Source organism: Saccoglossus kowalevskii, chromosome 7, assembly GCF_978046115.1.
Source record: "Saccoglossus kowalevskii chromosome 7, keSacKowa6.1, whole genome shotgun sequence".
Classification (NCBI taxonomy): domain Eukaryota; kingdom Metazoa; phylum Hemichordata; class Enteropneusta; family Harrimaniidae; genus Saccoglossus; species Saccoglossus kowalevskii.
The window spans coordinates 25,795,002-25,813,225 of record NC_140647.1 but is presented as its reverse complement, the minus strand read 5'-3'; the positions used below and the strand labels follow the sequence as shown (position 1 = coordinate 25,813,225).

The following is an 18,224-nucleotide window of genomic DNA, read 5'->3' as shown; positions in this document are numbered from 1 at the left end:
TGGGACTGGATTTTAAATGATTCGTAATCACTGCCTGATCGGGTCGATGACTTGAGTGAACAAACTTATTTCAAGACTCAATTTGGTCTTTATGTTTGAATCTTATATACAACATCTATAATTATTCGTGACTTTTTGTAGTTATAGTTTGCGTATAGTATGACATCCGCGTCTACTTTTCACAAATTACAAGCTTTTTGCAACTGCTATGTTCAGATGCATATGTAGATGCCTTAGCCTTAATTAGCCCCATTCAGCTTTTGTATTAATATTTTTGTTGTGTATGTGTCTGGGCGAATCTTCCCATCATGCAATACAAACGGTAGCTGGAAATTCCCAATTCGGATGGGGTTACTCCAAATAACAATACGTCATTTACATATAACTATTGTAAGTGTTTGCATTCAGAGTATGGTGAAAGGTTTGTTTAAGGTCAACTGGCACTTAAAGTGTGTCCCCACCCCTACATTTCCCACTTGTTTCATCACTTCATTTTTATGCAGCAGTTGATGTGACAGCACCATGGATATTTCTCATCAATGTTACCTAAGTCCATACTATGCAGACGAGCTAAAAACGGTACGTGCGATGTAGCTACATTCAATTTATCCACAGTATATGTATAAAAATTCAAATATGTTTTTAATTATTATTATTATATATCATCGATAGTATGGTTACTTTCATGCCTCGCCGAATATGTTTGGAGGGTGAGGTAGTAGGGGCCCGCTGCACAGACGTTGATAAATTGTGTTTGTTTATTAATTTGAAAAGTTGTGTGTTTGTTAATTTGTTTGACTGTTTTCAAATTTAAATATATAATCGATCAAAACCAAAGCTCGAACAAATCCCTAATGGTTTAACGTTTAAATAATCCATATATTCAATCCATTGATACTTTGCAGGGGCTTGGTAACGTAGTTTGTGGCTGTGATGTGGTTAAATCACCTACAGCTCATCAGTAGTAGTGCCCACCACTCAACAGCATGTACGTCTATATAGAGTATACACGTACCATGGAATTACAATCTACAGAATTATCCCAAACTCCTAAATATTATGACCAAATAAAACTCTGACTTATGAAAAACTGTTATTGCTATCAGAGTTATAGTGTAGCATTCTCACCATGGAATTGCTACTACTATAATAATGCATTCTGGAAAATTGACACGGGTTCATTGAATATCAAATTTGCGTACGGGGATTCCCCGTATAACTGCTTAACTTGGGGGGAAATTATGTAACGCCCGCAAGCCTTTGATTTTAGGACTTAGACGTAACGAACACAACAGTATTATCGCGATGACAATGACCTTAATATTATTACTATATATATATATATCTATATAATATATTGCTATCTTGTAGTATAAAAACAATTAAATTTCTCGATATGATACAAATATTCACTGAGTTGGGGTGTCGTATTTGTTTTGAATCGGGAATCCCCATTTACTGTATCAGCTTCTTTCAGTTACACTACAATTTTGAAAAAACAATATCCCATCGTGACACGTCGGAAGGTACGTATATGGACAACGGGAAATGTTGGGGGTTACCTACAGTCATATGTATTGTATTCATTTATTTCAACATTTACTAATGAACAACAACTATTCGGTTTCACGTTTTATTTATCTCGGATATTGTTGCCTTCGGTGGTCTGGGGGTCTTGAAGTTTCGGTCACGTGGCTATTATTGGAAATCCCGTGACACTACGCAGTCTCTATGGTTGGCGTACCGTTGATTATAGTTCCTGGCCTCCCTGTGCTAGAACACATATAGTTATATAGTTATTTATGTAAACAGTTCATCTAACTTTGCTCATTTTACTCATAGACTGCATTTTGTGGATACATTGCAATAATGAAGGAATCATCTGAATGTTTCAATGAGTCTGGATATATTGAAGGTATGTCTTAATTCTTAACAAAATGTAGACAAGTGAAGAAAGTTATAAAAATAAAACATCTATGATTTTTGACTACCAATGAAATCACTTAATCTAGTTTAAATTAACAGAGGGCTGTTACTAGGGTATACATATTTTGTAACTAGGGTATACATTTTTGCTAATTTTCAAGTTGCAATTTGATTGGTTAAGCATATGGCGTACAAACGTAACTGATCAATATTATTTCATTGTTCCCATAAGCTTTGGCGAAACATGCATGGAAAATATCAAGCTGCTTGGTTAAAACACTCATGAAAAACAAATACCTCAAATGTCTTTTTTGATTAAAATCCAATATGGCGGCCAAACCACATGACTGATCAAACGGCCAACATTGTTTCCGAAAATTCAAGAGATAGCAATGTCCTTTAAAATTTAATGATCATTTTACATAAATGCTAAAAACAAATTTCAAATCATTGCCCAATTTTTAGTATTTTTGACTTCCATGCACACAATGTGAGTCTTTGCAGTTAGTGTCTGTAAATGTGTGTGTGTCCATCTGCTCCACTGATATTCAAGTACTCAGTAATCATCACATTTCAATAAAATACTGCACAGACCTGATTGTTTTTAGGGTAATATCAGTACATATTAATTACCTAATTTGCATAATTAATTGTCAGGTTTTGATATTTTAAGTTGTAATCATTACATTTCAATGCAACTTGGCACATAGATACTCATGGACTATGCAGAGACCTAATTAGTTTTTGGGTAAATATTTGTGCATATTAATCACCTAATTTGCATAATGAATAGTCAACTTCCGGCTTACTAATCATCACATTTCAATAAAACTCGGTGCATAGTCATAGCACACTGCACAGACCTGATAGTTTTTAGGGTAATATCACTACATGCTAATTACCTAATTTGTATAATTAATTAATTTTCAGCTTTCGATATTTCAAGTAGTAGTCATTAAATTTCAATGTAACTTGGTACATAAATACTCAAGGACTATACAGAGACCTGATTATTTTTTGTTGGATAAATATTTAATCACCTAATTTGGTCACCTTTCCGGTTTTAACAATCCATTTGACCAATCAAAATCAGTTGCACCAATTCACATCAGTTTTAGACCATTCTGTTCAGCAGGTTTCCTCAAACCGCTTAACAAAGAAATGATGGAAAAAGATAAACTAGAAGTGAAAAAAAAATCTGAATGATAACAATAGGACTCCAAGACCCACAAGCTGGCACCCCTAATAATTCCTAGACATTTACAGGATAATTTCAATACATTTCCACTTGACTTTGTTTGAAATTGGTTCACTGAGGCCCTCTAATGCAAACAAATATGGCAATATTTTGCTGCATTTTAAATTAAACTTGTATCATGTGATGTTATAGATAGATATTTATTATATATATATTTTACTGATTGCTGCCTACAAACAAAGCAGCACATTGTACGACGTACTCAGACAAAGATACCGTGTGATACTGAAATCCTCAAGTCAACTATTTAAATTAAATAACAAGCATACAGTGGTGAAATATAAGATTGTTCATTTGCATAAACGATTCCATGAAAAAAATGGTTAAGATGTCTAGTTTTATGTCTTTATTTGTTTAGGTGATGTTGGTGATATAGCTGATGGTAGGGATAGTAAGATGGCAACAGTACTAGATGTTCGAAATGAGTTAGAGAAATGCTTTAAACCAGTATTGACAGAGATGAGTGAGTTTAAAGACACCGTTACAACAATTGGAAAAAATGTGTTACACAACAGGGAGTGTTTACAGGTCCTGGGAAATGAATTCAAACAGCATGATGGTAGAGTTGATAAAATAGAAAGAAAGGTTGATGATCATGCAAAGCGCTTTTTCGATGTTGCAAACATCCATTCGAATCAACATGAACAGCAGTGTAAAGTAATGCATGGAGAAATGAAAAATATTGTTATGGAGATTTTTGATGAAAGGCAGAAGAAATTGGATGCGGTCTTGGCCAAAATGGAAGATAAATTAGATGATGTGAAAGAAGAAATTCAACGCGAAGTATCAGCATGTAGGAATAAAGTCGATGACAACATGAACAGTGTGATGGAAAAATGTTCCTGTCAACAGGAATCTATTCAGGCCTGCAGAGAAATGTTACAAATGATTTCCAATACACAAAACAGTCGGTTGGATGAACAAAGCATGGGCAGTATTCCCGCCAAATTAGATGATGTTGATACAAGTGCCAATAAAAATAACACCAGGCTCTACAAATTGGAAGAAAATGTTGCACAACTGCAGCTGCAGTTAACTCAAATGCAGTTGCAACAAGATGAACATCACAGAGATTTATTGAAAGTATTATTAAGCGCGCAACCAACAAGTCAAAACAACCAACGACAAATTTCTACTCCAGGTGATGCTACACTAATTACCCGGAATAACGGTAACCACACATTGCACCACCTTGTAGGAGGGGCACCTCACGAATCTGAAGATCTGTTACCAGGCCAACTCATTGATGAAAACACAAATGAATCACGGGATACTGATCTTGTTTGTGACTCTCCACCATTACAGCCATTATGTTTGTCACTAGTACATGAAGATCCCATAGCACACCCAACAACTGAGGGCAATACTAACAGAGCAAAAGGTAAAAATATAAACTAAATTTGTATCCAGTTATGCTGCACTCCATCTACACTATGTTCCCATTAACCATATTATTGTATGTCCATTTTCGATATCCTGTTGTGCATAATACAAATACATTTTCCCTGTACAACCTGTTGGTTCCTATCTTTCAGTGGTAGTCTGTTACATGTACAACAAACTAGTAGTACTATAAGATATAGCAGTCACAAGTCACAAGTCACAAGTTTCTGAGGATCTCGTTACTCTCTATAACAGACACACAGTTTGTAACATCTACATGATTTATTTCATTCTCATTTTAGTCTCAACTATAATGTTGTCTGCAGAATGTTATGGTCACCATCTGGTGGTTCCAACAGGTGGGATGTTCTATCTTGCTGGAGAATCCAATGCGACCACTAGACAAGACTATGAAGAACTGAAATTAAAATCACATACCCGAATGAAAAACTCTGGTAAGTTTAAAAAAAAAAATATTTTTTGGAGGTTTGATCTGATTGCACCATAATACTGACATCAATAGTAATGTCAATGTATTATTGAATAATAATAGTTCCCTGTGTTTGGTCAATAATCTGGCTGTTTGGCAATAAACTATGTGTTCATATTAAAGACAACCAGCTTTTGAGTGTTCATTTGCACTGATTGACACTGGATGCGTGTCCAGCAGTGTATTGGACAAGAGCTGGATGCCTTTTTCTATTGACCTGGAGTTTGTGGGACAAACACTGGATGTCATTAATATGGATCAGTACTTTTTGGAACTTCCATTCTTCTTCCAAATTTAAGTTGAATACATTTAAATTGAATATTTAATATTTGTGTTTAATATTGTTATTTTATTACCCAATTTGTATTTATGACATTTGTTTTATTTTGTTGGCAGTGCGCATTGTACTAAATACTAATGTCAGACTTTCTTCAAGAATATTAAATTTGCTACATGAACACCAGGAATGCAGGAACGAAAAGTACCATCAACTAAGGACTATCTTACACAGCACTGAACTGAAGATATTTTATGGGTGTGTGATTATACATGCTCATCTTGGAACCATAGAAGATAGAAACACATTACTGGATGATATCAAAAAGGGTAAAACTGCATCCAAGCTGAGAGACCTTCTTCTGACAGATGAAGTTACTGGAGATGTTAGAGAACGAGCTTTGGATATAGTGATTGTTGAACAAGATTTCGTGGATGTCATTAAGGATATAGGTTAGTATCCTCAGAGCTTATTAATTTCTGTCTAGCCTTGATAGAAAGTTTCTATATTACATCAATATATATCAGGTTTTTTGTAATAGTTTTTTTCCCATAAAATTTAGTTATCATACAATCATAAAGATAACTGTGTCAGTGTTCCATTGATGATTGAACCGAAGATACATGCCATGATATCTTTTCTGAATCTATACATAGGCAAAATTCAAATAATGAATCTGTTGGAACAAAGACAAGCTCATCCAAGAAGACCCAATACAGGTACTGCTTAGCTTAATTTATGTTAATTTACACATTTCTAACACTAGATATTCAAGGAGAATAGTAGTAGGATCATATGTCTTACACGAGATATCCAAGGAGATTAGTAGTAGAAGTATATGTCTTACACGAGATATCCAAGGAGATTAGTAGTAGAAGTATATGACTTACACGAGATATCCAAAGAGATTAGTAGTAGAAGTATATGTCTTACACGAGATATCCAAGGAGATTAGTAGTAGAAGTATATGTCTTACAGGAGATACCCAAGGAGATTAGTAGTAGAAGCATATGTCTCACACGAGATATCCAAGGAGATTAGTAGTAGAAGTATATGTCTTACACAAGATATCCAAGGAGATTAGTAGTAGAAGTATATGTCTTACAGGAGATATCCAAGGAGATTAGTAGTAGAAGTATATGTCTTACACGAGATATCCAAGGAGATTAGTAGTAGAAGTATATGTCTTACACGAGATATCCAAGGAGATTAGTAGTAGAAGTATATGTCTTACACAAGATACCCAAGGAGATTAGTAGTAGAAGTATATGTCTTACACGAGATATCCAATGAGATTAGTAGTAGAAGTATATGTCTTACAGGAGATATCCAAGGAGATTAGTAGTAGAAGTATATGTCTTACAGGAGAAATCCAAGGAGATTAGTAGTAGAAGTATATGTCTTACACGAGATATCCAAGGAGATGAGATTAGTAGTAGAAGTATATGTCTTACACGAGATATCCAAGGAGATTAGTAGTAGAAGTATATGTCTTACACGAGATACCCAAGGAGATTAGTAGTAGAAGTATATGTCTTACAGGAGATATCCAAGGAGATTAGTAGTAGAAGTATATGTCTTACAGGAGATATCCAAGGAGATTAGTAGTAGAAGTATATGTCTTACACGAGATATCCAAGGAGATTAGTAGTAGAAGTATATGTCTTACACGAGATATCCAAGGAGATTAGTAGTAGAAGTATATGTCTTACAGGAGATATCCAAGGAGATTAGTAGTAGAAGTATATGTCTTACACGAGATACCCAAGGAGATTAGTAGTAGAAGTATATGTCTTACACGAGATACCCAAGGAGATTAGTAGTAGAAGTATATGTCTTACACGAGATATCCAAGGAGATTAGTAGTAGAAGTATATATCTTACACGAGATATCCAAGGAGATTAGTAGTAGAAGTATATGTCTTACACGAGATATCCAAGGAGATTAGTAGTAGAAGTATATGTCTTACACGAGATATCCAAGGAGATTAGTAGTAGAAGTATATGTCTTACACGAGATATCCAAGGAGATTAGTAGTAGAAGCATATGTCTTACACAAGATACCCAAGGAGATTAGTAGTAGAAGTATATATCTTACACGAGATATCCAAGGAGATTAGTAGTAGAAGTATATGTCTTACACGAGATATCCAAGGAGATTAGTAGTAGAAGTATATGTCTTACACGAGATATCCAAGGAGATTAGTAGTAGAAGTATATGTCTTACACGAGATATCCAAGGAGATTAGTAGTAGAAGCATATGTCTTACACAAGATACCCAAGGAGATTAGTAGTAGAAGTATATGTCTTACAGGAGATATCCAAGGAGATTAGTAGTAGAAGTATATGTCTTACAGGAGAAATCCAAGGAGATTAGTAGTAGAAGTATATGTCTTACACGAGATATCCAAGGAGATTAGTAGTAGAAGTATATGTCTTACAGGAGATATCCAAGGAGATTAGTAGTAGAAGTATATGTCTTACAGGAGATATCCAAGGAGATTAGTAGTAGAAGCATATGTCTTACACAAGATACCCAAGGAGATTTATAGTAGAAGTATATGTCTTACAGGAGATATCCAAGGAGATTAGTAGTAGAAGTATATGTCTTACAGGAGAAATCCAAGGAGATTAGTAGTAGAAGTATATGTCTTACACGAGATATCCAAGGAGATTAGTAGTAGAAGTATATGTCTTACAGGAGATATCCAAGGAGATTAGTAGTAGAAGTATATGTCTTACAGGAGATATCCAAGGAGATTAGTAGTAGAAGTATATGTCTTACACGAGATATCCAAGGAGATTAGTAGTAGAAGTATATGTCTTACACGAGATACCCAAGGAGATTAGTAGTAGAAGTATATGTCTTACAGGAGATATCCAAGGAGATTAGTAGTAGAAGTATATGTCTTACAGGAGATATCCAAGGAGATTAGTAGTAGAAGTATATGTCTTACACGAGATATCCAAGGAGATTAGTAGTAGAAGTATATGTCTTACACGAGATATCCAAGGAGATTAGTAGTAGAAGTATATGTCTTACAGGAGATATCCAAGGAGATTAGTAGTAGAAGTATATGTCTTACACGAGATACCCAAGGAGATTAGTAGTAGAAGTATATGTCTTACACGAGATACCCAAGGAGATTAGTAGTAGAAGTATATGTCTTACACGAGATATCCAAGGAGATTAGTAGTAGAAGTATATATCTTACACGAGATATCCAAGGAGATTAGTAGTAGAAGTATATGTCTTACACGAGATATCCAAGGAGATTAGTAGTAGAAGTATATGTCTTACACGAGATATCCAAGGAGATTAGTAGTAGAAGTATATGTCTTACACGAGATATCCAAGGAGATTAGTAGTAGAAGTATATGTCTTACACGAGATATCCAAGGAGATTAGTAGTAGAAGCATATGTCTTACACAAGATACCCAAGGAGATTAGTAGTAGAAGTATATGTCTTACAGGAGATATCCAAGGAGATTAGTAGTAGAAGTATATGTCTTACACGAGATATCCAAGGAGATTAGTAGTAGAAGTATATGTCTTACACGAGATATCCAAGGAGATTAGTAGTAGAAGTATATGTCTTACAGGAGATATCCAAGGAGATTAGTAGTAGAAGTATATGTCTTACACAAGATACCCAAGGAGATTAGTAGTAGAAGTATATGTCTTACACAAGATATCCAAGGAGATTAGTAGTAGAAGTATATATCTTACACGAGATATCCAAGGAGATTAGTAGTAGAAGTATATGTCTTACAGGAGATATCCAAGGAGATTAGTAGTAGAAGTATATGTCTTACAGGAGATATCCAAGGAGATTAGTAGTAGAAGTATATGTCTTACACAAGATACCCAAGGAGATTAGTAGTAGAAGTATATGTCTTACACGAGATATCCAAGGAGATTAGTAGTAGAAGTATATGTCTTACAGGAGATATCCAAGGAGATTAGTAGTAGAAGTATATGTCTTACACGAGATACCCAAGGAGATTAGTAGTAGAAGTATATGTCTTACACAAGATATCCAAGGAGATTAGTAGTAGAAGCATATGTCTTACACGAGATATCCAAGGAGATTAGTAGTAGAAGTATATGTCTTACAGGAGATATCCAAGGAGATTAGTAGTAGAAGTATATGTCTTACAGGAGATATCCAAGGAGATTAGTAGTAGAAGTATATGTCTTACACGAGATACCCAAGGAGATTAGTAGTAGAAGTATATGTCTTACACGAGATATCCAAGGAGATTAGTAGTAGAAGTATATGTCTTACACGAGATATCCAAGGAGATTAGTAGTAGAAGTATATGTCTTACACCAGATATCCAAGGAGATTAGTAGTAGAAGTATATGTCTTACGCGAGATATCCAAGGAGATTAGTAGTAGAAGTATATGTCTTACAGGAGATACCCAAGGAGATTAGTAGTAGAAGTATATGTCTTACACAAGATATCCAAGGAGATTAGTAGTAGAAGTATATGTCTTACACGAGATATCCAAGGAGATTAGTAGTAGAAGTATATGTCTTACACGAGATATCCAATGAGATTAGTAGTAGAAGTATATGTCTTACAGGAGATATCCAAGGAGATTAGTAGTAGAAGTATATGTCTTACATGAGATACCCAAGGAGATTAGTAGTAGAAGTATATGTCTTACACAAGATACCCAAGGAGATTAGTAGTAGAAGTATATGACTTACACGAGATATCCAAGGAGATTAGTAGTAGAAGTATATGTCTTACAGGAGATATCCAAGGAGATTAGTAGTAGAAGCATATGTCTTACACGAGATACCCAAGGAGATTAGTAGTAGAAGTATATGTCTTACACGAGATATCCAAGGAGATTAGTAGTAGAAGTATATGTCTTACACGAGATATCCAAGGAGATTAGTAGTAGAAGTATATGTCTTACACCAGATATCCAAGGAGATTAGTAGTAGAAGTATATGTCTTACGCGAGATATCCAAGGAGATTAGTAGTAGAAGTATATGTCTTACAGGAGATACCCAAGGAGATTAGTAGTAGAAGTATATGTCTTACACAAGATATCCAAGGAGATTAGTAGTAGAAGTATATGTCTTACACGAGATATCCAAGGAGATTAGTAGTAGAAGTATATGTCTTACACGAGATATCCAAGGAGATTAGTAGTAGAAGTATATGTCTTACACGAGATATGCAAGGAGATTAGTAGTAGAAGTATATGTCTTACACGAGATACCCAAGGAGATTAGTAGTAGAAGTATATGTCTTACACGAGATACCCAAGGAGATTAGTAGTAGAATTATATATCTTACACGAGATATCCAAGGAGATTAGTAGTAGAAGTATATGTCTTACACGAGATATCCAAGGAGATTAGTAGTAGAAGCATATGTCTTACACGAGATATCCAAGGAGATTAGTAGTAGAAGTATATGTCTTACACGAGATACCCAAGGAGATTAGTAGTAGAAGTATATGTCTTACAGGAGATATCCAAGGAGATTAGTAGTAGAAGTATATGTCTTACACGAGATACCCAAGGAGATTAGTAGTAGAAGTATATGTCTTACAGGAGATATCCAAGGAGATTAGTAGTAGAAGTATATATCTTACAGGAGATATCCAAGGAGATTAGTAGTAGAAGTATATGTCTTACACGAGATATCCAAGGAGATTAGTAGTAGAAGCATATGTCTTACACGAGATATCCAAGGAGATTAGTAGTAGAAGTATATGTCTTACATGAGATACCCAAGGAGATTAGTAGTAGAAGTATATGTCTTACACAAGATACCCAAGGAGATTAGTAGTAGAAGTATATGTCTTACACGAGATACCCAAGGAGATTCAGATAGAGACTATAATTGATATATATTAAGTACAGTGTTATTCCTTTAATCAAGGCAATTAATAATTAATTATTTAACAGTTGGCTCTGAATAAGTGTTGTGGCTGACAGAAACAAAGTCAGTATTTCCTGCATGAGTTTACAAATGATATTTAGTAATATTGTCATTTCCTCATGAATAATATTTTTTTGCTTCCTTTAGTGCGACTACAAATTGATTACCCCAATGGACGTGGCATTGATGAACTTAAAGAATACTTTGAAAGACTGAGTGAGAATGAACAAGAACAGTTGAAGAGTGAACTTGGATGCAAGATTGCTGATGTACGTAAAGGCTGTATACTGCTGGATCTGGAAATAGAAAATGAAGAACAAGCACAGGAATTATTGATGAAACTGAAAAGTGGAGAGTTATTAAAAATACTGAAGAAGATTGCAGAGCCTGTGATTGGTGATACTGACAAACTAAAGGTGGAATATTTTGACGAAGATTTTCAACAAGTTGTCACTGAAATTAGTGAGTATATGATATTCTGTTGTAAATGTATTATATTCCTGGCACAACGGAGTTATATCTTTAAAATAAAGTACAACCAAAAATATAAAGACTGGTAAATGTATGCAAATTAAAAATTAGTGAGAGGGAGGACTTTAGTGACAGACAGGAAAGGAACTTAGTAGTAGGAGCATATGTCTTAATACACCAGATACACTAAATATTATTGTTATCATAGAATTGACTGATTGTGACTCAATGTAACCAATTTAAACTCACTAAATTGATCATACATTTACAAACAGAAACATTTTCACCTGATTCCAAGGAGACAAAATCAGCTCCAAAAAGCATCAGTACTGCTGCTGCTGCTGGATCTCAAGATGTTTTGATAACAGGTGAGAAAAATACATTCTTTTTCATCATGTATGTTGTGTTGCCCAGCCTTGTAACGCAATGAGCGAGCCATGCAATTTCATGGATTACCAACCCCTGTGTCTTCCTGTGGGCCACTAATTTTAATACCACAAACCTATATGTCATCCATGGATAATGAATAAGTAATTCAGATCTAAACAATGCAAATTATAATACTTAATTCCATAATAATTTGTTGTCCATATAGGGCTCAATGTACCACTACCTGTTGATCCATTCGTTGGACATGACATTCTTCTGGGGAACATCTATAAATCTTTCAAGAGATGTCATAAACAGGATGATGCTGGAAAAGTTACCAAAGAAAACAGTGTACATGTACGTATGCTATTTATTGTTGTCAGTTGTTTGTTTGTTTTTGTTCTTGGAATTACCTATATGACTATGAATTTTGTATTTGTATCTACATACTCTTCTTTAATAGTCTCTGTATATATTACAAATGTATTACCTCACCCCTGTTACAGGTCTTGACAGGGGCTGATGGATCTGGTAAAACTCAAATAGCCATCAACTATGTTCACCGCTACCACATGGAGTACCCTGCTGGTAGATACTGGATAAATGCCTCAACTTTGACCTCATTGGATCGTGGATTTCAATATATAGTAGGTTGACATATAGTGTAGTTAGTCGTAAAATTCTTAGTTTTACAATTTGATATGCTAATGCAATTTTAGCAACAGCTCACAAATCTGTGAACATATAATACCAGAATGTAAATGCGTATAGAGATAAAAATGAATACACAAGTGGCATTAACCATGAAAGGACAGCAAGGCTAATTCTTCTGATCATAAATCATTTACTGTATTTGTATTTCAACAGTTCAAACATCTCGACTTGAAATTAAATTCTCCCACTGAAAAAAGTACTCACATTGCCATAGAGATGAAAGAGAAAGTCTTGGAATGGTTGGACTGCAATCCTGGTTGGCTCATTATCTTAGATGATGTTACAGATTATGAACTCATCAAGCACTACTTTCCCACATTTCCAATAAAAGGTCACATTATTATAACATCTAGGTCATCTGATTTCCATGGAGACACTTCACAACATTATGATGAAATCGCAGTTCCTCGCTTGTCAAATGCTGCATCTCAGAAACTGATGTTGTGTACTCAAGGAGTCACTCCGGCTGATGTGTTCATCACAATCAGAGAGATGCAAGAATATGACAAAAAGAATTACAAATCTTTCTGTAGAATTGTGGATTCCTTACAAGGCCAGCCTCTAGCTTTAAGCATAACTGGTTCCCTCATCAAATCAAAAAAACAATCATATCATGAATATGAAGAAAGTGAAAAGCAGAGTATCTTGGTTAGTCACAAACACCGGGAGGAAAACAAAACAACAAAAGGTACAAAGAAGTCCAATCTTTTAATTTCACATTCCAATGGTATCGATGATGTGCTTTCTTAATCAATCCTAAATTTAGTGATTATATTCCAATGATATATCAAGATAAATTTGAGATTAAGCTTATTGTAGTACAAAATCTTATTCTGTTTCATAAATCGCGTGGCTGGCCATTCTCTTTAAAACATTTGGTTTAATAGTTTAAATAAAAGAAAAACATGTATACTATATGCCTAGCGTAGCATACAAATTGTGCAAGATTCTTTTGCCCTCTCAACTGCACCAACACCATGGTCGAAATTGATGGCACTATGCAATCCTGATAGATGATTCGCTCGCAGTATCTCTTTACTGTAGAAACGTATCATAATCCTGATCAAAATATACAGTGTCCTGTAACCTATATGTGGTTTCTTTGTCAGAAACTATACTACAGTTTTGATCAAAGGAGACGCATGTTCCATTCAATCCTGACCTTTTAACCTACATTTTGTATGCACTCGTTTGTCATGTTGATGAATGTAGATCATCCAGTCTGACTTATTCACCTGTCCACAGATTCTTTGGCCAGAAACTGGGACCTACTGCTTGTTAGTTTGTAGCTATAGACCTACTGCTTGTTAATTTGTAGCTATAGACCTACTGCTTGTTAGTTTGTAGCTATAGACCTATTGTCTGCTACTTATTGGTGGTTACCCTATTGCAGCGAGGCGATTCCTGGTGGGATTGCTTGCATTATTTCTACACAGGTATGGGATGCACCAACTTTTAGTGAAAATCAATCCCTCGAAAACCCACCTCTTATAAATGTACAAGAAGTACACACCCCTTAATATACATAATGTACATGTACCTATATACATAGTAAAATGGATTGCCACATATTACATTATATCAACATAGCAAATAAACCTACCCCATTGAATGCTGAAAATACCCTTGTGTGCCTCGCATATTTGTTGGCAAGTTTCAACAGACTGAATTGCCGCCATCGAGTTCAACTCGCCTTTTTCATGTTGCAATACATTTATGTTTGTTTGCATGTACAATTAATTGAAGAGTCAAATTACTCTACTGATTAAATTTATCTGTATTTTATCATTCTAGTGTACAGAAAGTGTGACAACATCATTGATAATGGTACAGCAAATGTTTCTAAAACCTTAAAAGAAGAGCCTGGCAGAAAATTAACGTATCCATCCCCACTGAAGAGGCGTGGTCCTGTTTTATGTGGCGAGAAACACATAGGTTACACACCAGCCCATCAAGCCACTAGGAAAAGATGTGAAAATGCACAAAATAATGGAATGTTTCCTCAAATTGTGTCACTTGATTCAGATGTAATAGTTGATGGCGACATTGGCTCGATTCCAACACATTACAAACCCTTTCCTGATGGTTTATACAAGTAATTCATACAAATTACATTCTTAATAATTTTGAAAATAAGTTTTGCAGAAACAATTTTGGTAGAGGCTAAAACATAATTCAAACATAATTCGTGTTTGAAAAATAAACTATTTCCTATCTAGAAAATGTTATTGAGATGATTATTTCACCATATACTTTATAATCAGTCTCTGTGTCTAAACTTTTAGAATATGATTCTTCTCAATGTCAATGTATTTAAAATTTGATGCCAATCACATGCATATTAAATGTTAGAGTGTCTAGTATTTGCATATCAATATATTCCAATTTTAACATTACATATTTGCATATTGAATGATATATTTTGACTTTAGAATATGTACTATATATTAAGCTTACTTGCATATTGAATTTAAAGTTTAAGTTCAGATACGCACATTATATAGAACAATAAAGACGTGCTTATTAGTGGGAAATCTGTGTTTTATCGCAATTGGTTAAACCACATATGTAATCTAACCAATGATAACGAGGAGATTTTGTCACTTATTCAGTTGAAAAATAAATTTATTATCAAGGTTGATTTTATTACATATTACGGTTCAATAACTGCCATCCTTGGAAAATGGAAATTGGAACGAAACCGAAGTAATCAACCCATACAAACAATATGCAAATTTCAAATGTCGCGAGTAATCTACTGTTTTAAAAAATTATAATTTGGAAGAGCCACTTCTCTGAGTTTGTTTGCTAGGAAGGGATATGCAGACAGTGATAACTGGAAGGAAGCATGGCAACAAACTGAGCAGATAACAATCAAAGAAAAATTACGGGGTTTCAATATGAAATACTACTTAACAAAATGCTTTTCTACACAGAAACAAAAATGATCATGACAAATTAGTAATTATTGTGATGACTTCATTTGCATATGATTTGCTTGTGTCTCTTTTAAATGATAATTAAACATATTGTATATCTGCATATTTTCCAATATTAATAATTACAATATAATCTTTACAAATGAATTAGTAATTACTGTGATGTCTTAATTTGCATATGGTATTGCTAGTGTATGTTTTGAATGATAATTAAACCTATTGTATATCTGCATATTTTTCATAATTAATAATTACAATATAATCTTTTACAAATGAATTAGTAATTACTGTGATGACTTCATTTGCATATGGTATTGCTAGTGTATGTTTTGAATGAGAATTAAACCTATTGTATATCTGCATATTTTCCAATATTAATAATTACAATATAATCTTTTACAAATGAATTAGTAATTACTGTGATGTCTTCATTTGCATATGGTATTGCTAGTGTATGTTTTGAATGATAATTAAACATATTGTATATCTGCATATTTTCCAATATTAATAATTACAATATAATCTTTACAAATGAATTAGTAATTACTGTGATGTCTTAATTTGCATATGGTATTGCTAGTGTATGTTTTGAATGATAATTAAACCTATTGTATATCTGCATATTTTCCAATATTAATAATTACAATATAATCTTTTACAAATGAATTAGTAATTACTGTGATGACTTCATTTGCATATGGTATTGCTAGTGTATGTTTTGAATGAGAATTAAACCTATTGTATATCTGCATATTTTCCAATATTAATAATTACAATATAATCTTTTACAAATGAATTAGTAATTACTGTGATGTCTTCATTTGCATATGGTATTGCTAGTGTGTTTTGAATGAGAATTAAACCTATTGTATATCTGCATATTTTCCAATATTAATAATTACAATATAATCTTTACAAATGAATTAGTAATTACTGTGATGTCTTAATTTGCATATGGTATTGCTAGTGTATGTTTTGAATGATAATTAAGCCTGTTGTATATCTGCATATTTTCCAATATCAATAATTACAATATAGCCTTTTACAAATAAATTAGTAATTATTGTGATGACTTCATTTGCATATGTGTTAGTGTATGTTTTGAATGATAATTAAACCTATTGTATATCTGCATATTTTCCAATATCAATAATTACAATATAACCATTTACGAACGAATTAGTAATTACTGTTACGACTTCATTTGCATATGGTATTGCTAGTGTATGTTTTGATTGAGAATTAAACCTATTGTATATCTGCATATTTTCCAATATCAATAATTACAATATAACCATTTACGAACGAATTAGTAATTACTGTTACGACTTCATTAGCATATGGTATTGCTAGTGTATGTTTTGAATGATAATTAAACATATTGTATATCTGCATATTTTCCAATATCAATAATTACAATATAACCATTTACGAACGAATTAGTAATTACTGTTACGACTTCATTAGCATATGGTATTGCTAGTGTATGTTTTGATTGAGAATTAAACCTATTGTATATCTGCATATTTTCCAATATCAATAATTACAATATATAATCTTTTACAAATAAATTAGTAATTACTGTGATGACTTCATTTGCATATGTGTTAGTGTACGTTTTGAATGATAATTAAACCTGTTGTATAATTGCATATTTTTTCAATATCATTAATTACGTCAATAATTACAGTATATCAAATTTTACAAATAATTTAGTAATTATTGTGATAAAAAAAAAATTAAATTAATCATAATCTTACTACCACATTTATTGATGTTTTTTTCGATTACTTTCTTAAAGATATGGATGGCACATATCATCATATATAACCTGTTATTCTTTTTGTTTGTTTGTTGGACTTTGAAAAATAAATAATGTAGTAATAATTTTTTTATCAAATTTGCTTGTGGATTTAGGTGATTTTAGCAATAAATATCTGCATCTTTAACTGTCTCGTAATTTTCATATCGACATTGTGTGACCTGATTTCCGTTTCTCAAATGTCTGGTTGAATGATTATGAGAAATGCAACGCACAGTACAGAGGTCACAGTGCACAAATCAGCTACCTGAGCGTGACCTAGTAAGTAAAAGTGACTGTGTGGATTTACAAAGCACTGGACCATCTGATAGATGTGTGAATGTGGTATATGGAATATGTAGTTTATTATAGAAGAGCCAGAAAAGTGTGAAAAAGTGTATAGAGTATCCCTATATGAACCATTTAGTGCATGAAGTACCGCCATTAAAACTGAAGAAATTCAAACCAAAATATTGGGCAATTAGTAAAGTCGCTAGCGATGGCTTTCGAATCTCGCTGGCGCCGACTTGTGGTTTGCGTCCACTCTGAAACACTCTTTATTGCTATCACGTAGTCTGGGACATGTCTGGAACACCCCTTTTCAAAAGCGATTCGAAAGCCGATTGTTTAGTCAAACCCCAAGCAGTTAGGCAATTCGCTAGCGAGTTTGCAAATTGGCTG

At 33.6% G+C, this 18,224-nt stretch overlaps 1 protein-coding gene across 2 annotated transcripts; it reads left to right on the top strand.

The window, feature by feature from the left end:
- Positions 1 to 484: 484 nt before the first annotated feature.
- On the top strand, positions 485 to 17,691 carry LOC102800950 (uncharacterized). Of its 2 annotated transcripts, XM_085501373.1 has the most exons (13): positions 505 to 579; positions 1,478 to 1,526; positions 1,843 to 1,915; positions 3,543 to 4,565; positions 4,870 to 5,022; positions 5,454 to 5,786; positions 5,991 to 6,053; positions 11,397 to 11,711; positions 11,996 to 12,088; positions 12,316 to 12,446; positions 12,596 to 12,736; positions 12,957 to 13,491; positions 14,598 to 17,691. In XM_085501373.1, exons 3-13 carry the CDS (start codon positions 1,870 to 1,872, stop codon positions 14,900 to 14,902), a joined length of 3,138 nt encoding a protein of 1,045 aa, XP_085357499.1. In that variant the 5' UTR covers positions 505 to 579; positions 1,478 to 1,526; positions 1,843 to 1,869; the 3' UTR covers positions 14,903 to 17,691. The 2 variants fall into 2 exon arrangements, with proteins under 2 accessions (XP_077862285.2, XP_085357499.1); XM_078006159.2 differs by lacking the exon at positions 1,478 to 1,526 and having other exon boundaries at positions 485 to 579.
- The last annotated feature ends 533 nt before the right edge of the window (positions 17,692 to 18,224 follow it).